The following is a 22,707-nucleotide window of genomic DNA, read 5'->3' on the forward strand; positions in this document are numbered from 1 at the left end:
TGCGGCAGCTATCAGAAAATACAGTGTTACTGAAAAATTGGATGTCTGAAGTCAAGATCAAGAACAATCCAGTGTCCAGACATAATGTAAGATACTAAAATATATATGGACTTTGAAAGTTAGCTTGCAAGAAAGCTGCATTGGACTTTATACTTCTCTTGAGTTTTCCTGACAAAATACTAGTCATGTTCTTCAGGAAGAAAAAAACTTCATCCTCCTGAATGAAGAATATTTGGCAATTTGCTTGCTACACTTGTTTCATAACTCATCATGAGACCTACTAACAAACCCTTGTTGTTCATTTTTTAATTAAATGACATCTATTATATTTGGGAATCTCCTGGAAAAAAACTTTTAATAAAGTCATTGATGGTTTTGTGTTAGAAAGCAATAGCCTTTTTAGCCAATATTGTTTACGAAACTAAAACCAATTAGATCCATCAACAGTATTACATAAACAAGACCTTTCTTTAAAAGAAAGGATACCAAAAACTATTGCAGGAATTACTGAAAACAAACATGCACACAACTTTCACGTTCTCACATCAGTCTTCGATACCGTGTCACTGTGACTCCTGCACTGGCAGACTCACTTTGGGTAGCACAAGCCTCCCCAGCGCACACGTGGGTGCTGTAGCAGCAGCATCCACGTCCCGTTCATACTCCGTCCTTCGTATGGGCTTCCGACTCTTTTTAAAGAAGGTGAAATGTCTTAGCCAACATCATGGCTCATTCCTTCTAGCCATCTGACCCTCCTACGCTCGCAGTGACACTCGGTGAGTCAGCTGGCAGTCTGCGCGGCCAGGGCAACGCTGCTGCCTCCTCCCTGACACCTCCCCGTGCCATCTCCGACACCTCATCGCCGAATGCAAGGTCCGCCTGGGCGTTTCAGGCTAATGAAATATTTCAGGACTCCCATGCGTTAAGACTCTCTCTCCTCTCTGAACCTGGAAAATAACTAAACTTTCTTTCCATCAAATACTTGGAGAGGATAATGCAGACTAATAAATACCAAGCTAAAATAACCCTGACTCAGAGAATCTGAGGAGCAATAAATAGGATTGATTTACACACATGGATTTCATCTTTTTTACATAAAATATTTCATTATAGCAACATAAACAGACAAATCACCACAGTGCTCCTAACAGCGTATGCTTAGGCTAGTTTAACACAATGAGCACCTAAGAAAACATTACTAATATCTGGGAAATACACAAAAATTTTTGCTTATCTTGAAGTCTTCTCATTTTAAAACTGAATTATCTATATAGGCATACATATGGGCAGATGTTTTATAACATATGTTGCTTGCTGTTGAGCAGCTGTCCTTCTATGAGAAATGTAGAATTATCTCAGATATGTAAAGTCTATACAAATAATCACTGGCAAACATGTATCTAAATTTGAGCTGTCAATGTGGGGGAAAAAAAAAAAAGGATGCATATAACAAAGTGAGAAAGATCTAGGATATACAAAGAGCTCTTAGTTTATGTAGAAACTGTCCAGTCTCATATGTCTGGAGAGCATTTCATCAGCAGCTTAACTGCAAGTAAACAGTGATACAATCTAAACCAGCAAATGAAATATATCGAACTGTCTAATGACAATGGTTGCCTAACAGTCTTTTTAAGATCATTTGATTAAATATGAAACTGGCTACATTATAGTAATACATGTTGGATATTTTAAACATTACAACCCATAAGACTTGTTAAGTAAAGACAAACTTTATGTAACATTAGGTTTAGTGATCTGAAGTCTCTTCTAAAACTTGTGATCAGTCACAAGGCTCTACGACTCTTGAGATTATCATTTCACTTAAAGGGAAACTGCTTTTTCCACCCAGATATTTACACATTCAGAATAAGCCCATACCTACTTAGCATAGCTTAACAAAAACTTCACTTTTTCCTTGTGCAACACAGGCTAATTCCTGGTGTGGCTTTACATGCGTGCAAACCAAACAATACATTCCACTGCTAACAGGAAACCCCAACGTATATCCACTATGCCTTCTTTTTCACTGGTCTTTCACCACAACAAAAATAAATACACACATCCAAACACATCTATATGATTTTGTTTGCTATGCGTGATAAAGCATAAGCTTTGACTCAAAAAATAAACCCCCAAAGCTTAGAAAGATTTCCCAAGTTTAAATTAGAACACTCAATGAAGACTAACGTGAAATTGCTGTAATGAAAACTATGTCGGCCATTTTCCAAACATACAAATACAAGTTATGTGCAGAAAGAAAAAAAGTTTTATTAAGTTCTACTAAGAACAAAAGGTTTATCACCAGTCATCTGAGTTCCTCAAAATCTGTAACCCAAAGTTTCGGTACAGAAGGGCACCAGAGTTTGGAAAGTCTGTTTCTGACTTTAATAGTACTCTCAGAAGGAGCTCACACCTTTGTCTTTCATGTTATGCTTCCACATCAAGGCTCTGCTCTGAGCACTAACCTCCATGCCCTTAGTATTTCTCAACCGGCAACTCAAAACAAGTGCTAGTAGATGAAAGAGAAGATAGAAAGAATGTAGTCGTACCTGTGGATTACATTTTCAAGTAACTCCAGCTACTGCTAAGACCATCTTTTTCTGTGTTTGGGTGGGTGGCTGCACGTGTGTTCTTCACAATGAGGGTGGTGAAACAGGGGAGTAGATTTCCCAGAGAGGTTGTGGGATCTCCAACCTTGGACGCAATCAAAACTTCACTGGACAAAGTCCTTATCAACCTCATTTAACTTGAGGTTAGCATTGTCTTCAGCATGCTGGTCATCTGGTCCACCTCAGATGACCAGAGGTGCTGTCAAAGGTCCCTTCTAACTGTATTATTTTACAGTTCAATAACATTGTAACTTTAGCCAATTTCAAGCCCTGTCCTACAAATTCACAGTCATTAAAGAGCAGACTGCAGAGGCCTTCATGCATGCAAGGATCCAGAGTCCAGCACAGTTCTTAGCAAACAGCATGGCTGCTGAAGTTTTCAGCAACAGCATGCAGCTTAATGAAGTTACAGAGCTCTTGGTGGCCATTCTGAACAAGTTAGCGCTGGCAACCTTCCCAACATCAACTCTAATGCAGCGAAGGCTCTGATTAAATAAATGGAAATCAACAAAGCCAGCATGGTCATAGCTAATATAAAACAGTCTTGGCACAACACATTAGCCATGTCAAAAGGATTTGAGTACACATGGCCAACCCCCACAGTTACTCCACAGTGGAAATGAAAATCTGAGAGATAATACGAAGGGCTTAGACTTGTGGATGTTAAAAGACAATTTTTCACATTCAGAACAAGTAATAAAGCTCATAAACTTTGGGCTTGCGGAAGGAAAACACAAGTAGATTGTCTGTATAGGAACAGTTGGCATAGGATCTTCCATGTCTCCTCATAAATAACGCTGTGGTTAACAGGAAGACCAACTTCATTGAAAGACACACCAGTAAACATGTTGCCAAAGGTACAAATTCAATAGGATATTGTGTCACTCAGTGTCTCATGATACAGGACTCAGGTTATTTAGCATCTTATGACCCAACAGTGTTCTCTGCAGGCTGGAAAAGGACAATGCTTGATTTTCTTGACCCCAGAAATCCTGTAAGACATCCTTAAGCCGGTCACTGTAATGGAAGAAGCTGGGGCAATCAGAGACTCTGTGCAGTAATTGCATCTCTAAAATGGGCTGCAGCAGCACGCGTTATTCCTCCACCTCAGTGTCAAGAGGACACAGTGCCACATAGCAGGACTCATGGAAGTCAGATGCCAAGAACATACAAAAGACAAAAGGCATTAAGAGGGACACAGCATTCATAAGAGTCAACCATATATTCAGGATCCTGACTCTCTGTAGCTGTAGGTGTTCTCAGAAAGTGCAATGGCAGCAGCTGCTAGGCTTATGGCAGCCAGAATTTAGCAGAACTTGTGGCTAAGGACAACCATTTGCTGTATCCGCTCATATGTTTCTTCTGCTCAGACCCTTTTTGCTCAGGACACTCTTGTGAGATCCACAGGTGAAATCCTGCACTAAGATGCTGAGGACCCCTGCAGCTTGCAACCCGTAGGGCTGTGGCAGAAGTGGGTCAAGCCAAAGACAACTGTGGAATTAGCCTGGAACACCAATGACACCAGCATGGTCTAAAAAGCCACCCATCACCCTTACCAGGAGGGATTCTGCAGATGCAGGCTTTGCTCCCTCTGTGTGTGGGACCTGAAACCACTGACAACTCTATGCTTAGTTTCCAGATCTCTTCGGAGCAGCAGAGATACTCAGCGTGTGGGTGGATGACAAGAAGTATTCTTTGAGGAGACTGTTCTCAGGAGATTGATTGCTGTCTACTAGCAATTTAAAAGAAAGAAGAAATAAAGCAGAATGGGATCCTCATTCACTGAGGAGCTAAAGAGGTATGGCACTAAGAGGTGACAGGCAAAGTAACTAGAAAATAATTCTTTTAAGGGAGAAAGGGATGTAAAAGAGTAGAAGAAGTGAGTCAAGATCATTCCACCAGAATGACTCATAAAAAAGTAAATTCAGAAAAGCACACATCCATAATACACAGTTCCTGTTGTGCTGGGTGATTCAGAGGGATGGACACACTCTTAATCAGACCTTCTGCATATCACAGGGAGCCACAGCAGAGGAGCTTGGGTGAGCCCTGTAAGAACCTCTGGCCGTGTGTGTCGGTGGTGCACAGTAACACAGGTCCTGCATGAACACAAGAACTATCACCAAGAGACAAAGCACCATTTCTCATCCAGCTTTGTGTAATTACATTTACACTGATACATCTGTAGTTGCTTTGGATGTGCGACAGACTATAGCACCATAAATTTTTGAGGAAACTAATATTCTGTTTTGTAGTTTCTGTACAACTGATGTGAGCAGGGCTTTTTATTTTGAAGTCTAACAATTCTCAGTTTCACTGCACCAAAGCCAGAGGTTGCAACTATCATAATGCCTGAAGCAGCTGATGTTCTCTGTTCCTATAGCCATTGAACAGGAAAAAAGCACAGCAATCAACTTCTCTGTCTTCTATTCAGAAAGCTTTTCGAAAATTTGCTTTCACAGTCACTTTATAAAATCCGTAATAGGCCATGTCAGAAAAAACCCCAGTGTCACATAAATTCAACCACCTTTGGTGAACAGTATCTTTTAGTTATATACAACAAAAATACAAATACAATCATCTGCTAATCCATAAAATTGTGGTTTCCATGCCAAGACAGGAAACACAAGACAGTGTGTATGTGCATCTGCTGCAGTGCCTGCTGCCTGGTAAAATCCAACTATCTAGATATTCATACAGACATACGCTTAAAGAACCAAGATCTTCATACATATACAAGCTGTCTTTTTCAAAAACAAAAGGATGAGCCACTGACAGGAAAGTGCCTGGAATCTCATTAATTTGACACATTGTGTCTCAATATGACATTTGAAATGCTAGAAGAATACCCAAACGCTGTGTTGCACTGTAAATCCACAGTGAGATTCAGGCTGGTTTTAATGATTATATCTTCGTTCAAGATACATCTGGTGAAAAATTATACTAGTCCTCTGAGGCAGGTTTTCTGAAATAAAATTCTATTTTTAGGACCACCAGCTTGCTCACTTCTAACAGGTATTTTTTTTCCCCCCCCTCAATTTCTCTGTCCTACTACTTATTGCTAGAGTATTACCACAATGTGAAGCTATTACACATATTAATGACAATACACTTCATTTGTTTCTGCCTTTCCAAATGCTGCAGTAAAGTTTCCTTATACTGTATTAGTTTTTGATGCTCCTTTCCCTTATTACTGGAATAGCTTCCCTTTTCTCATACCTAAAAATGACTCCTACTTCAAATCCCCCCAAGTTTGCTTTTTTCTTCTATGAAACTATTCATTTTGATTTTCCCCAAACATTCTGCATCAGTTTTGAAATGCTTTCTCTGTCTGTCTGAAATATCTACAGGAAATTCAGGGGGTAAGTTTGTCTGCCGCATAGGAACAAAACTCAGTCTATCCATTGCCAGCAAGTGAACAAAAGAAAGTAAAGTCTGCTTTTGTACTAGCATGGCAACATCCACATGTATAACCGTGAAAGATAAGAGGCTTATTTTGAAAGAGAATGGGTTACTACTACTATAGAATTTTAAAGTATTTCAGAAATCTACACAGAAGAAAAAGGATAGGTTAGCCTGGAAGTAAATTCACAGTATCTTGATGAAATGTCTCTCAAGAGAATGAGTAATTTCTCGGCAGCCAAGTAATGGGTTTGTTATTTTGGGCAGTATTTAAAATCTGAAGAAAGATTTTTGATTTTGTGATTAAGTCTTAAATAATCTAGATTCTATGCTGGCTCTGCTATGCAGCCCAAATGTCATACTGGGCAATCTGCCTGATGTCTTCAAACTTTTCTTTCTCTAAAATGAGAACGGCTGGGGGAATATTTTCCCCCACCAAACATTCACCTTGCCTGCTTTAGTGTCCATATAATTAAGTCACTGGAGCAACTCACAGAACCTCAAGTTCATCACACACCTCATTTACTGCTGGTCTGGGTTTTAAGCTGTAAAGTCTGCTACCATATTTGCATATGTAACTAGCATAATAAGACACAGAAATCAACTGGAGAATCTGAGAGTTGCAAGCAGACAACACTCCAAAAAGTTGAGAGTCCAGAGATTAAAAAGACATTAACTTTTAAACAAATATTCTCCTCGTGTAAGAGAATGAGGTACTTTAAATTGAAAAATAATTTTTGCTATAATCCCTCCAAGTCAGTGGTAAAACTGTCTCCATCACAACGGTATGTTTTTCTCCATTCCTCTCATTTAACAATTCTTACCTCAGTTTTTCAGATTAACTTTTTATTTATCCAGTAACAAGTCTGAAACATGAAAAACAAATCATATTCCAATACATTTTCCTGGTGCCAAGGCTTTAAATGTTAGAAGAATGAACACGCCACGCAGCTGACTCTCCACGAGCATGCAGTGTTACTGTTCAAACGTCCTTCAAATAGCGTGATAAAAGCACCAGACTCTGCATAAAGAAAGCCAGGTTCAGCACTAGCTCTGTCTACCAGATCTGGACAAAAAAAAGCTATGAGCTGACCAATGTAAAGGCAAAACTCTGAAGAAAAACATAGTACAATAAAAAGTTTCTTTATTAAATAAAATCATAGCAGAAGTCCTCAGGTACATTAAGTTGGACAACGAAAGCTAGAAGAGTCATGAAAAAGTAATGCTGGATGTTATGAACACATCCTGGCCAACAAAGTTCATTAAGAACATTATTCCTGTTAGTGTATAGACACAAAGCATGCCTTACTAGTTGTAGGTTTAAAGCAAACTCCAACAGCAAACAATACAAAGAGTTACAAACAAGGGCAGCTCTTTGGAAAATTACAAGGTAAAAAGGTGGCCAAGGGCCAGAGACCACAAATTACTTTGCTGTTTTCATGCAGTTTCAACTGTATTTATTTTCTCCATGCCCAACTAAATGAAACATTTGTGGAAGACCTAGGAATTGCATGGAGCTTTCACTCTGAGAATAAAAGTGAAATACTCAAATATTCAAGCACAAGCAACATGCTTACAAAAACAAATATAATCTGACATGCTACAAAGTATATTAAAAGAGAAGTATTGATTCACAATCACTAAATGGTGAAGGAGTTAGAAATACACAGTTCAGGAAGAATACATGCAGATTTTTCTCATCTATGTTCTCTGAAACATTTCTATGAGCTTTGCTCCAAAGCAAACAGAGCGCACGGCGCGAAGAATGGCACATCTTCCTAAACGAAGAGACCAGATGGAGCAACTTGTTTACTTTGCAGTGAGTGCCTGCTCCGACCTACAAGAGTAGAAAGAAGACAGTCTGAATGTGCAGGACAGAGGTGAAGAGAAAAGCACCATATAGCAACCTCTAAACCATGATGCAGCCAGAGAAGAGTCCTTCAAAAAACTTTCAAGAAATATTTTACATCATTGCCAAGAAAAGAGTACGTGGCAGGCAGTTTGCATTAGCCAAGACAACCCAACAAAAAAACATGAAGCCTGAATTATTATCTTGGCAACAGAGAAGAGAGGGGTGCTTTTAGCAGACGGCAATTAAGGATTTGGCAAGCATCTGGAGGAAAGGGAAGAGTGTGAGTCAAAGATAACGCTAATATCACAAGTCCAGATAACAGAGAAAGATAAAGACACAACGAGAAATACATAGCAGAGAATAATTAATTCAGGTAGCAGTACAGCATCCACCAGGATGAGCAGAAGAAACAAGCAGAAGTGCAGGGAGCTACGAAAGAACACATCTGGAGCAGAGAGTCGTCCCTGCAACGCTGAGAGTCACCAAACATTGGGCAGAGGCAGTGACACACACCCACAAAGGCAGATAATTAACTTTTTGGTTAGGGAGAAACAGAAATAAAGGAAGTTAATCAATGAACTATAAAAGATTTTGAAATAAAACAGGAGAGGGAGGCTTGGAAGTAAAGGTACAACACAGACGAGAAACGGTGACAGGAGACTTGGACGCGGATGTTTCAGGCTTAGGCACGAATCCGTGGAAGAGAAAAACTGCCAGTTTAACAGAATACCCCTACCCTCCTAAATGAAGCAAAGAGTTAATCGACTAAGTGTGAACAGCTTGCCTTGTCCTAGTTAATTATTTAACCTTCACTTCTTGCTGAGGGTGAAGTACTAAAAGCACTACAGGTGCTTCATAATTACTACTGGTTAATAGAAGTAAGGGACATGATGAAACACACATTTAGAAATCAGTCACCCCTTTGTTTCATCTGCATGTTTAATTTATCCCCTCTATTTCCTTTTGGTAAATAAAAGTACTTTATTTTGCATGCTACAGCACACAGCAACACTGAATGATAATCAAAGAGTTCAGCACGGAACATCTTTTAGAGTCTTTCCTTCATGTCATTAAGGAGAGATCTTGGAGCTTGCTTTGTTTTCTCATGATTGACATTATGAATATGTAAGTGGCAGACAAAATTAAGCAGTTTAAGGTGAAAATGTTCACACTGGTAGGTCATGGGGAGCACAGAAATTTGCCAGTTGCTAAAAGGTTCACTTTGGAACAAAAGCTCAAACGAGTTGCACTGTGTCAAGTCAAACAAAAGAAAGTACAGAACTAACAAAAAACTCCTTTTTGCCTCAGTGAGCCCCAAGACAGGTTCAGTATCCTCTCTGCCAAAGAAAGCACACAGTCCTGCAAACTCTCATGACTCGATGGCAAATCTTGCTTTGTTTAACATCTCAACTTCTCAGGTCAAGTGATTTAGATAAAAACCTACATGTTATGCCCAGGCAAAGAAAAACATTTAGTCACAGAACTGCAAAGAAAAATAAAAAGTATTTGCGAATATATTAACCAAAACCTAGATACTAACCTAAAAATCATAATCTTTTCAACACTGTGTTTTCTGCTGATCTCACTGTATGCTAGAATAAGCCCTGTGATTCTTGAATGCTCAAAGACAGTGTTATTGGGAATTTCTGAACTGGCCACCATGACTTGCCCTGTTATTAACCTAACGAAAACGTGTATCTGATTAAAATTTTTACTCGTAGTATTTTCCCCGAGTAACCTCTGGAAATCCTGTGAGGGGACACCACATTCCTCCTCCCTTCTCTTGCAGTAACTGAAGCTTCTGCATGTTCACAACCAGAGGACAGCAGCTCTTCTTGCTCCCAGCAGAGACACAAGACAGCAGAAGGCAGCAAGAGAAATTAAAGGCTAAACAAAGATTAACCACACTGTCTGCTTGTTCATAAAAATTCCACACGGTCATCTGCATTAGGTCAGCTAAAGCTGCATTAAAAAAAAACACCTCTCCTAATGTCATTTTCCCAAGTATACATTGCTGGGGGTTCTACACATGTCAAACGGCTAACCAGAATTTATATGTTAGAACGTGATCTACTTCATACAAGAATGGTTTAAATAAACTGGATCAGTATTTCTAAGCATGTTCAAAGCAGGAATGTTAGAATGACCCGATGTTAATGTAAGTTATCACTGAAAAGAGCACAGGTGTCATTAAACAAAGTAGGTGGGAGCACTCTGTATTCACCTCATTCATAAATAACCGTTTCTCTCACTTTGAATCTCTTCATATTTTGAAAGTAAACTTACTGATATTATTAGTTTCATCTTTCAATCCCTGCCTCATTTTCATAATGGCTAAATTTAAAACAACATTTGCTTTTAAATTTTAAGTGGAGAAAGTGGTACCTGGTAACTGTACCGCTGAAGTGAAATTTAGTGTTTAGCTCCCTTGAGTTCCTGTTTTCTTTGACCACTGACCAAATTCAAAACTGATAACCTAACTGCTTGTTTATCTCAGCTATGTTAAAATTAGCCAAATCCAGTAATGCCTGTTACAGTTGAAATAGTGCTGCTTAGATATTCAAAGGCTTATTCTTATGTTAAGAGTCAGAGAGCACTACTAAACCCAGCCACAAGTAAAATTAGAGATCAATTAGGAACACACACACAAAAAAAGTCTGAGCAATTTTCTCTTAAGGTGATTTGATAATCTAGTAGGACCCTAACATTTTACCTCAAAAAAATAAAAATTCCACACCAAAAAAAAAAATACCCCTATGTTTGTTCTTCACAGAACACCACCAACACCCACTTCAGTCAGAGGAAGTTACTCAGTGTTCTGCAGTGAGATAACTACGATATTAAAAGTAGAACATTTAGAAGGAAAAATGCAGTACAAAATAAATGCAGTATTATATTCAGATACTTAACCAGTTCACCAGTGTGCTCCTTGATCTCCTAAAAAATTATGTGCTAAGGTCTGATTTGCCTTGGCTTCCTAAAAAAAAAATAAAATAAATAAACCTCCCACTGAACGTACTCACTACTTCATGACTGCAAGAGTAAAGCTCTACGTGGGCTGAAGTGGTGCAGGGAAAGAATGGCTGCAAACAATGGGAAATCTTCAGAAATTCAGCTTATTTGCGTGCTTTTTGTCTGTCATTTGATCTACATTTTAACTACTTTATTCTCACCATCTGTACGTCTTCTGCATACTGTTTACATTGTGGATATTGCACTTCAGAGTGAATAGAGGTCTTCAAGAATGGAAGGTTTGGGTTGGGTTTTGTCCCCCACAGATCAAAAAGCCAACAATACCAGGTCAAACTTACCACTGAAATTGAACTTACTGAACTCCAGGGGTGCGTTTTACCTCAGTTTCAGAATTGCCCTAAGCATAATCCACCAAGAAATAACAAAGAGCTCCGTCCACGCAATCACTAAGAAATATTACCCAGTTTCTAGTCATGCCCAGAAAGCATACCAATTGTCCGGATTATGTTTCTACTATTAGCTATTTGGTACTTAGCAAAAGGCAGGAAACACTGTATCTCTAACAGAAAATTCATAACTAATAGATTTCATAGAAAGACAATGTCCTACTATCTCAGAAACCTTTGAGGGATTTAGCAGACCAGAAAAGTAGTTATAACTTCTTTAGCTTAAAATTTATTTCCGATAACAAGGAAAAAAAACCCCAAAGGATGAAACATAGCATTCACATTTCATGCTGATACTCTAAACTTGTTTTTTATTATATACAACAACTAAGAAGGACAATACAAAGGGTCATTAAATTGTAGGCATGCAAACAACATCTAAAGCTTAACTTTTCCCTGCAGTTTTAATGAGCAATCAGATTACTCTTCTTGGTCTGAACAGACAGGCAAACATGTCCACTGGCACTGGTCAACTAAAAAAACAGCACCTTAAAGCCAGCTGATACAATAGCTACCATATCAATCAGCACATATGACAGCTACCATAGATATGATATCGTGTCATTGATACGATAGGTATCTTATCAAGCACCATATAATAGCATTTATATAGAAAGGGTTCTGCAAAAACTGAAGACCTGTACAAATTACCTTACTCTCCCCACATTCTGAGATCCTTTTCAAAGTCATACAAAATATATCTGCAAAATTTCACATTTAATCTTGTGAAAAAAATGGGTAATTCTGTAGTTACTACAGGGTAATAGTACAGGGAATATTTTTGTGCTTTGAGATTTAAAAAAAAAAAAACAAAAAACAAAAACCATCAAAAACTACCAACACCACCTAACTTCATGCTCCACGCTCTGCTATTTGTGCTTTTCACAAGAAAATGTCCTCTGGAAGCATCAAAGTTACTGCAAGACAGAGCTTTCCACCAGCCATCATCTGAAATTGTCAGAAGACCAAGGATGAAGTCTGCCTCTGGACTCTTCCCCAGCTGACTGAAAGTAGCATCACTGGAATGAAGATTTCATCATAAATCCTGTGTGACTTTAGGGTGTGCAGATTACTAATGGCACATCATACTACCCTGCAAAATCACAAAGCCTTTACTAGGAACAGTTGATTTCTCTTAAGAGACTCTGGACAGATGGCAGGATTTGACTATCACTAAATCAGCTTAGTCAAATGCATTATTAGTTGTCCAGCCCAATATTCACTGTGTATTTCTAATGAAATTGCTGAATGCAGAGGGCGATGTGCCAAGCTTATCGCAAGTAAACAACAGAAACCCATTTTTCTCCAAGATCAACCTCCTCCTGATGTGCTGTAAATACTTACACAAATCACAAAAAACAAAGCTCTTCTTGAAAAAGCAACTCATTACAAAACACAAAAGATCAAACCTAAATTCTATTTTTTTTGTGTGTTTACTATTTAATCAAGTGTCTGTTAAGCTCTTTCTTCATGACTATGAAGTAATTCAGGAAAATCAGGAGGTCAGACTTACTGCCACAGAACCACCACATCAATGAATAAGCACAATGCGCTTTCAGGTATCTAAAATAACAGGTCCCTCAAAGGCTGGACATGCAGCTTCCCTGTGAGATAATTCCATCAGCAAGGGATGAACTCTTCACTTACGAGGACTGGCACATAATCTTAATGCTCGCAAGAAAAGATCCGTTATTCTACTTTGATTTCTAGAAGGCATTCCTGAGTCCCTGTGAATTCTCCTCTTAACAGCACAAGGAATCAAAAATTGTCATAAAATTACCAGATTTGTACCAAGCATGCATACAGAATTTCATTTTTTCAATGCATAACCAAAACTTACGTTGATGGAAGACAAACTCAGTCATATTTTACCAAGAGAAATTAATTTTAGAAACATTTCTCCCTGTCCTCCTTGCAGTGACGTTTTTTCTCCCTTTCTCACTGCAAGGTTAATGCTCAGAAGTAGAACTAAGTGATTATCAATGTGCATGACAACGACTGTTCACTGCAGCAATCAGCCCTCAATCAGAATGTTACTTTTGTTTACACTCAACAGCGATAAAAAAATGAATCCTAGATATTAGTATATGCTACGTACACTCCTTTTAAACAGCTTGAATTTTGAGTACGTAACACTTTAATGTAGGTGTGGCATTACTTTTAATGCAAAATTATGACACCTCTTCTGAAATCTTAACATTCTGTGCTGTTAAAAACATGCTCTCATTTTCATCAGCATGAGAGGTGGCTGATTTTCTTTGCATCAATACGATGAACTAAAGTATATTCTTGTTTGTATCAAAGTGAACACAGTACCCTTATAACCTATATATTTATTTCCCTAAATTGTTGTCTGAAATATAGTCAATATTTCAGATTCCCACTGAAAAGTAAAAAAAAAAGCAATTTTAGCTCCGTAAAGTAGTATAATTTTCACTGTATGTTAAGATTTTTAGTAACTAGAGATACATATAAACGATAGCTCATGAACAGAATTTGCATACAGAGCACGCAAAGTCTCCCTAAAACATTTCTACAACTGATTCCTCCTGTGATTTGACATGAGCTGAATGGTGTCAAACAATTTATTCACCATTGTTTGGGATAGGCTATTTAATTCATTTCTCACTTTTAAACACACGCGAGAGGTTGCGTGTGTCCTTGTGTTAGCATACATACTGGTTAACTACGTTAATCATACACAACAGCCCTGTGCTCAGTTAGGTGCGTCTTTTCAAACACGCGGCAATTAAACCCTCCTACATATGAATCACTTAGCATTCACAGAATACTTTCTACATGAGTACAACATGTTTACAAATGAGGCTGGCATATTTTATATAATCTTCACCACCTCAGCTGAGATGACTGAGGAGCACTACCATTATGTATATAACAGAGTCACAGGCAGATGCAGATTAAATAAGGTCACCGTACGCCCATGTTTCCATTATGGCTACGGGAGCTGGACTTGGAACTTCACACACCCCTCATACTGCTGGCTTGAAATACAGGGTGTACCAATTCAGGGTAGTTTACATGTTCCGCAGAAATGTTACGATTGTTATTAGCTACAATTTTAAGAAGTTTCCCCCATATTTTAATACATTCAATCAGGGCACGCTCTTCCACAAGAATATAAAAGCAAGATGGGCTGTCTCTGCTGAATTCCTAGTTCTGAAAAACATCTGAAAACATCACCAACTCCAAATGTAAAGCTGCAGCCCCAAAGGAATTCAGGAGGAGGAAAAAGCCACTGACTCCTTCACAGCCTCCTTGAAAATGACAAACAGAAGAGTCAATATGCTAATAGTCACTGCGCTGCTTATTAGAGACAATTTACAATGAAGCCACCGTCTCATGGGAAATTCTAATCTGCCTTTCTTTCCAACTATCAACAAAAAATATTTTAAAAAGATCAAAATTTAAAAACTCTTTTCCTATGGTAGCTGAAGTATATCCTACCCAACTGACTCTCACTAGACATTTTCATTTGAAACAAAAGCGCTTTCACTTTCCCAAAATGAAATATTTTTTGTTTTGTTAAAAAATATTTTAACAATGGTTTCTTATTTTCTGTATTTTAGTGTTATGGCCTTTCATTACCTTCCGTTAAAAAGAACACAAAGCAAAATTGTAAACAATATTCAGTATGCAAAGCAAATGACACATTAGATTACTGTTTATAAATAAGGTACTAGATTTATGAACTGAGATTTTTCAAATGCTGAAACAAAACCAGGATGCATTTGCTTAAGCCAAACACACAAAGAAAAAAAATGTGCCTACTTCCAATTTCTGTACTTATATGAGTTAGGAATTACTCCTTTACGCTGCATACTGCAGAAAGAACATCTCCTTTTTTTATTGTTATTAATGCTTGCAAAAATCTGGATGGCCTTAGCATTTTACCATTTGTAGCTGAATTAGCTGACCTTTCATTTTGCCTTTAAACCAGCCATTTTCATGCACCGTTTATATGTATAAACCATTCAGGAACAGCAGTTTGTCACCTTCATATCTATTATTGATGAGAAAACAGACAACACGTCAATTAAGATGCATGCAGTTGCCCCATCTCCAGGCTCAGCCTGAGGTACTGATGGAACAGCTGAAGTAAAAACTTCGTTTTACATTTCAAAGAAAGTTCAAAGGCAGTGAGAAAAGACTGCCCTGCAAAGGACACACAAATTAAAGTTCTCCAGCAATAAATATATTTAAGGAGTAAACTACATTATTTATCTTGTTCAGTGAAACGTTCTACCTAGTTTTCCTTTCAGTCTTGGATTAAATCTATGAATTCGGCAAAACGATAGTTTGAACACGCTTACAATAATAGTCACAGCTTAGTGTCAAAGATACAGCATCAAACAATGGTCAAGATACAGATCAAGTAGAATTAACTGGATTTGTGTTTCTGTCACTATCCCAGCAAGACATACAACACTATTCTTGGGCCCCAAAATGTTGCCAAGTGATAAAGGAAATAGTAAAGGTATCTGAAATCGGCATGTTTTTAGATGGACAAGCAACCCTGTGACAGTATGTATGCCAAGTATGACAAGCAGTATGAGGGGTGTGTGAAGTTCCAAGTCCACTTGTTTTCTCCGTTTCCCTCCAAATTCTTGGGCTGTCAAAAACCACCGAGCCATTCAACGAACATTAAGTATTTATTTCATGACCTACTGGTCCTTTCTAAAGAATTTTGAGAATTTATACAACAGAAATTATCTAAAATATTCTGATAAAAATATTTAAAGAAATTAACATCAAACGTGATTATATTGGTTGTATAACATACCTCTGACCTTGTTTTTGGAAAACCACAAGGCCTTTCTTTCCTCCTTTTCTGAACGTGAGACTAAATATCCCATGTTAAGACACATTTACGCAGCTGTTAATGAAAGTCATAAATACAATACACATTTCACGTCACAACTTTGCAGTGATAACTCCACAGTATAAATGTACCACCTTTACACTGTAAGCTAATGAAAAAGAGCTAAGCTAAATCAGCACTAGCAGAGAACACAAAATACTTCTCTTACCTCCATTTCTGTGCAGTGTAAATGGCCAGATTTATCTGTAATTGGAAAAAAAAAATCCGATTAAGTAAAAGGTGATAGACAAATAAAAAAACTAAAAATTTGAGTAACTTTTTTTTGTTTTGAGTAATTGTCAAGTATTCTTTGCCTTACTTTAAGCATACAATTCAATAATACTTCTATTATATATGCATCACAGAATTCAAAAAAGGAGGCAGCCCTGCCCTCTTTATTTGGATCCTTCACAATATTCCCTTTTAAAAAGATGTGTCTTTCATGCCCGGCTTCATTATTTAAATTGTATGACTGATGCTTGGCCACAGAGGCAACATGAAAACACGCTGGCTTAAATTAAGCAGCAGCAAATAATTATTTCAAGAGAAAAAAACCCCATTAACTCATAAACCAGGGAAAAAACACTGTTTCATCTGATACTTCAGGCATATCAAAGAGTTCAACAACAACATGAAGTTCAAATAAATTAAAGTTGAAATGTTACTGTAATGTTTTAGTAAGTCCCTCTTGTCAATTTTTGCATTTTCTCCAAGTTCAGAAACCTCACTTTCAGAATTTATATAATAAAGAAAAAAATCAGTTTCTGAATTGTTTCATCAAACTGAAATCTCAATTTTCTCAAAGATAAAACACTTCGGTGTAAAAGTGTAAGTGCAGCTTACAAAAAATAAGACAAATTCCACAGCATATTAGGAATTACCATTTCACTAAAACCAGTAAATTTATAATTTCTTACTAATAATTCTTATCAAAGTAGGTTGAAGAAATTCTGACAGTATTATTTTCTGTTGGAAAAATGACATTCAAGAAAGTCAAGTATTCCACTGAAATATATCCATTTCAAAGGGGAGCTATCCAAAACTTCAATTTCAAAACACACACATACTGAATTTTATCTTTTTGTCTTTGCTTTTTGGCTGCGTTGCACCCACACTGCTAGTTTAAAATTTGCGACTTTGGGCCTGATGGCACTCACCCCAGGAAACGGGTGACACAGCTCTGAGTCCCCACATACCCAAAAACTACAACGGCGCGTGTTCGCTTGACTGTGCGTACGCTGAGAACACACGTTACAGGTTGCTGAACATCACCCAGCGCGGTCGAAGGATTTACTGCAATAGTTAGGAAGAGCCTGCAATTTGCATCCATAACTGGAAGGACCATCTTATCAGGTTGCCTGGCAAGCCCAAGGAAGCTCAACCCACTGGTTAGCATCATGTGTGCACTGAGGAGTGATCATGCTGACTTCTCATGTTAAATCTGAATGGCACGCAAAACTGTTGGCACTAGGGAAGTCACCTGCATAGAAAAAAGATTAATTTTTCATATTGAATTGGTTACCTTCCCTTTGAAACTAAAGGTTAAATATGTCTTGAATGAATAGGGAACATCCATCTAACAGAGTGAAAGTTGTTTACCTTCATTTCGAGCTGTTGCCAATGTAAGCTGAATGTTTACCACTGGTGTCTGACTTCAAAATGAAGAACAGAAGAGTGACTTAAAAAGGCAGCTTTTGCATCATGTATCCTCTTTTCAAAGGGACCGGTGATGCCGGTTTATTCATTTCAAGATCCACATAAAAGAGTTTTTTGTGTTTAAAATGGTAACATTCACAATATATAACGCTCCCATAAACAGGAGAAATTTACCTAGAATATTTTTAAATACCCCTATGATTATTAGCAGATTTATGAATATTAGGGGCTACATCTGTGAAACACAAATAACAGATGACCAAGATAACACAAGACTAATTCGCAGAAATGTAGTCAAGATGGGGCAAAAAAGTGTGCTGCCTTTTCTGCATAGAAGTACTATTTTAAAAAAATATTACTACTTCAGAAAAACATAGTCATTTTAAACCTATAATGATGCAATGGTATACAGAAGGCCACCATTGTTTGCTACCACTGATAATTTAAAACATCTTGACTTGCATCTCCTATGGTCTAATGGAACAGGAGTCAAACTGTCTACTAGATCCTCTCAGTAGCACAGAGTACTCACTGCTACACCTCACAGCAATGCCGAGATCCTACAAAGATCCTTTTAATAGAAGTCCTAACCAAGCCCTGAAGCACAAAACCAAGTAAATCAGCCTAGACTAAAACAAGTAAAGCAAAATTTGGATTTCTGGCAGGAGCAGCAAGAAGCTTATCACACAGCTCCTTTGATAGATCTTCGTTGATAAACTTCCATGAAAGCCGATCTTCAAGGAAAAGCACTCACACTCTGGAAACTTTCTTTATTTCACATATGGTACTGTCAAAATTTACTACTCCTTTCAGAGAAAATCATTATTATTATAAAAATATAGGGAATATCGTCAGCTGCATTATTTATTCCCATTTATACCAGCATTTTAAAAACCAATCATATTGTCATTATTCCATATGCTGGGGAAGGAAGGGGGAACAAGTAGTAGTTGAAGTCTCACGCCAGTTCAAACGCAGTGCAGACAGCATTCTAGACAGGTGTGGACTACTAACTGACTTACAACATTTTAATATATGCTGCCTTATGGTAATTATTAGCCATACCATTCCATATCCTTCTGTACCTTGAGTACAGCTATACACTTTGCAGACTTCCCTGAGCTGTTAGCAGTGACTTACGGACTCCCTACGTCGGGAATTTCCAACATTTCTGGACAGCATTAACAGTATTGACCCAATAAACATGCACTTACTCGCATCTATCAAGACAGAAATGAATTTGCTTTCATACGGCCCACGCAAGCCATTTTACTCATACTGGCTTTACTTATACTGGTTAGGAGTAGAAATTCCTTCCCTCTTCAGCTGACATGACTGAAAAAGCAGAACTTCTTAAACATAGCCTAAGGGTCACACTTTCTTAATTTGCACCGGAAGAAAAAAAAAATATTCCCTATAAGAAGTCATAGAATAGTCTCTGTCTGCAAGCAGTATTAATTGCTGGTAAATAGGCAAAGAGTTACAAAATTATTTCAACTGCTGCTTTTTAACGTAGACGCAGACTTCTCCAGACTTCACAACCGTTCAACTACACACTAATCTGCGCAGCGTTTTCACCACTCTTACTGCCAAAAAAGATTCAACAGTATTTTTCCATGACAGCTTTTGAATTGTGACTAATGCATTCATTACTAGTAAATAGCATAGCTTAAACTGTCAAGTTAACTTCCATTTATAAACAAGGTACAGTTTGGAAGATGATAGGATTTTTTCACTCATAGATAGCTGAAATGCAAAAAATGAACAGTTTTTGCAAGAAGGAAAGAGACTTAAATTGGAGGTTTCTTATATCTCTGAAAAGAATCTTCAAAGAGACGTATCTGCCACCAAGAAGAAACTCCAAACCTTCACATTCATCTTTCATTCCTCAAAATTTCTATTTGAAAATCATTCTTATTTCAAACCCTCAACAAGAGAAGTCATGCCAAACTTCCATCAGCCATTAGGGCACACTGTCTCATCCCTCAAGGCAGGAGCTTCAGGCTGCTACTTAGACCGGAAAAAATAACTCTTTTCACAAAATCTCTCAGAATGCTGTTTAAAAAAGACTATACTCCATTTATCTATAGCTCGTGCTTCACTGAAGCACAATATCCCTGCCTTCCAAGGATTAACAGGTCAGAGTTAGAAAGGGTCTTCACAGATTTAAAAACAAAGAGCAAGCATATCATGTACTGCTGCCAATAGTACGAAGCACAAATCTAAGACTGAATTTTAAAAGCAAAACAGAGAATTCCGTGTGTTAAAATGGACTGACACAGGATATTTGTAAGAAAACACACAGGATGTGTAAAACCATTTGCACTCTGCTATCCGAAGAAAAATTAAGCTCCAGAGTTGACGTTAGGGATGTGACACGACAGTCACACGGCCGCTGTTTCAGCTATAACCGGCTGCTCGAGGAGCCCTGCAGCCGAGAGCCTCAGAACATCTTCCCAGCTTTCCTCTGGCATCTCAGATTCCTCTGCCCAGATCCAAAAGCCTTTGCTTCTTGCAGAATTGAGATTATTAGCACTGATTTCAGCCAACAGTGTAGCTGATGTACGCACTGGCACCAAACCTAAAACTCATTTTGTGTTAAAGACTAATATTCGGATTAAATGCCACAGCCCATTTCTGCAGGTTTTAGGAGAAATCGCACTGTTATTTCCACGACAGTAGAACTCAAGTTGCCTTCAGGAAAGACAGCCACTGCCCATACGTACTGGAGGACAGTGGAAGAAGTGGCCAAAGAAGGAACACAGGGGCGAATCAACGGAAAGGGAGTGAGGGAGAACGCAGGAGCCACTAACTCAAGACTCTTAAATTGAACAGTCTTTAGTCATGCCCCCAAATTAACGATAAGTTGAATCTGAATTTGCTTTCTAGCTTTTCTGTCTTCAGGAGGCACCATAGCTACAATAGTAGGCTTTTCCCTGCCCTTAAGAGAATGAGGAAATCCCTTTTAAAAAAAAACCAAACAAACCAAGTTGTTCAGACTCTCATTTAATCACTTGACTGCAGGAACTGCAGCATCAGTTACCAAATGTGACAAGACTGTCAATACAAGAGTCAAGATTAGCACCAATAAAAGGGAAAGAATGAAGAAAGCAAAGGCAACCAAGCAACATAAGGAAAAGAGATGAATATGCAAATAACAGGATTCATAACTAAACTAATGGAGAGGAAAATATTGATGTAGCAGGAGTGAGCCAGACTTCTGGCAGAGGACGGGTATTACAAGACAAACAGGAGGACAGGGAAATCTTGCCTGATAAAAAGAAACAGAAAAAAAGATAAAATTACAACGACAAGCATAGGTAAAGTGTAGCTTAGGAGTATGCGACATTGGCTGCAGGGAAGAAGGTCAAGAAGAGCGAGAACACAAGGAAGTGGAAGGAAGCAGACTGGATTAGGAAAGGTAATTGGAGACATCTCAGAGCAGTGAGCACAGAGACCCATGTTTCTAAGTAAAGCACCTGGGCTTCGCGGATCAACATATCCTTCCTTTAAACTGTGTAATTAGAAGGCAACAAGAAACAGGATGAGTTTTCAGAGCTTGCAGCTTTTTGGGTCCGACTCATGATTTCTGTATCACCCTACAGCTGACGACTTAGAAATGGTACGCCTCATTTTTCTACATGAGAGAGGAAAAGGGAAAGAGAAAGAAATTTGTAAGAAAATACATGGAAAATTCTTAGAGAGATTACTGGACTGAAGGCAGCAGGACTTTCCTTCCCTATGTCAATCTTTTTTCACACCTTCATCTTTCTCCATTGAACACTCCACTGAAGTCACTCCTCATTTTGTACAGTCACAAGCAACCCTCTTGTACATTGCACAATGCAAAGGTAATGACTAAGAGGTCTTTGCTGTTACCACCCAGTTAAGTTTTTTAATAAAAATTATAAAATAATATTCTTTAATTCCAAATTAACAAATCCACGCTACCTTCTAAGATACAATTAAGTGGTCACTCCTTGTCTTGTCCCATTTCCACTCTGCAGAAGGAAAGGCTGTGGTCACCATACAGTTCTTTCTGTGTTCCACTGCTCACCCTCTTCAGCAAACCTGTGAGTTTACCTAGGGATCCCACTAATTTTTGTTATTCTAAGATAAATGCTGTGGTAGACAGATACACATCTCCAAGTGCTGCTGAGCTCTATTTGTAGCTGCCAGTCTCTTCTGCAGATGCTTAAGTACAGATACTACACTCACTTTCCTCCGGCCTGTCCAGATATCAACCCTTCCTAAAAAGCATGAATTTGCAGAGTTCACGTCTCCCCATTTTTTTTTTTTTAAGTTCTGTTACTTCAATCATATTCTAATTATTCCTGGAGCCATCCACTTGCTCGCTGATTCAAAAAGTAAATGTGCTCGTGGCAGAATTCTGACTCTACTGAAGTCACCGGCAGTTTCTGCCATAGTATTTGATGAATCCAGAATTTCAAGCAGGTTACAGCTTTTCTAAATTGATAGCGCAGCACTGTTGGATCTGTTAAGAACTTTCACCAGCTGTTAACAAAACCTCTCAAGTACATGAAAACATAGTTCTCTTAATTCTTCTCTACCTCAGCTATGTCTTTACAGTCTTACTGACTCATCTCCTTTCATTCCTCTTTTAAACTGCACAGTAATAAAATTCAGTAACACACTCATGTTTGAGTGTGTCACGCAAGCTATCTTAAGGTTTTATCAGGAATAGAACAATATTCGTTTTGTCTCCTTACCGGATCCAATGCTGTAACGCGATAAATTAATTCGGAAACAAGGAGTGAATACTTCCCAGTTTCCTTTTAGCAGACATTATGAAAAAGCTGCCCCACTTTTATGAAGTTACGTTCATTGCCAACATGGATCCAGGATGTTATGTGCCTTTAATCCTCTCGC

At 38.2% G+C, this 22,707-nt stretch overlaps 1 protein-coding gene across 2 annotated transcripts in view; it reads right to left on the reverse strand.

Annotated features, from left to right (window-relative positions):
• The window catches only part of SPIRE1 (spire type actin nucleation factor 1), a 137,947-nt gene that overhangs the window by 108,970 nt on the left and 6,270 nt on the right, over window positions 1-22,707 (reverse strand). For both annotated transcript variants that reach the window (XM_075416501.1, XM_075416502.1), the window contains exon 2: window positions 16,331-16,365. In XM_075416501.1, the coding sequence (XP_075272616.1) occupies window positions 16,331-16,365 (35 nt within the window). The remainder of the gene's footprint in view (window positions 1-16,330; window positions 16,366-22,707) is intronic.

The sequence above is a fragment of the Opisthocomus hoazin genome, chromosome 3, assembly GCF_030867145.1.
Source record: "Opisthocomus hoazin isolate bOpiHoa1 chromosome 3, bOpiHoa1.hap1, whole genome shotgun sequence".
Classification (NCBI taxonomy): Eukaryota; Metazoa; Chordata; class Aves; order Opisthocomiformes; family Opisthocomidae; genus Opisthocomus; species Opisthocomus hoazin.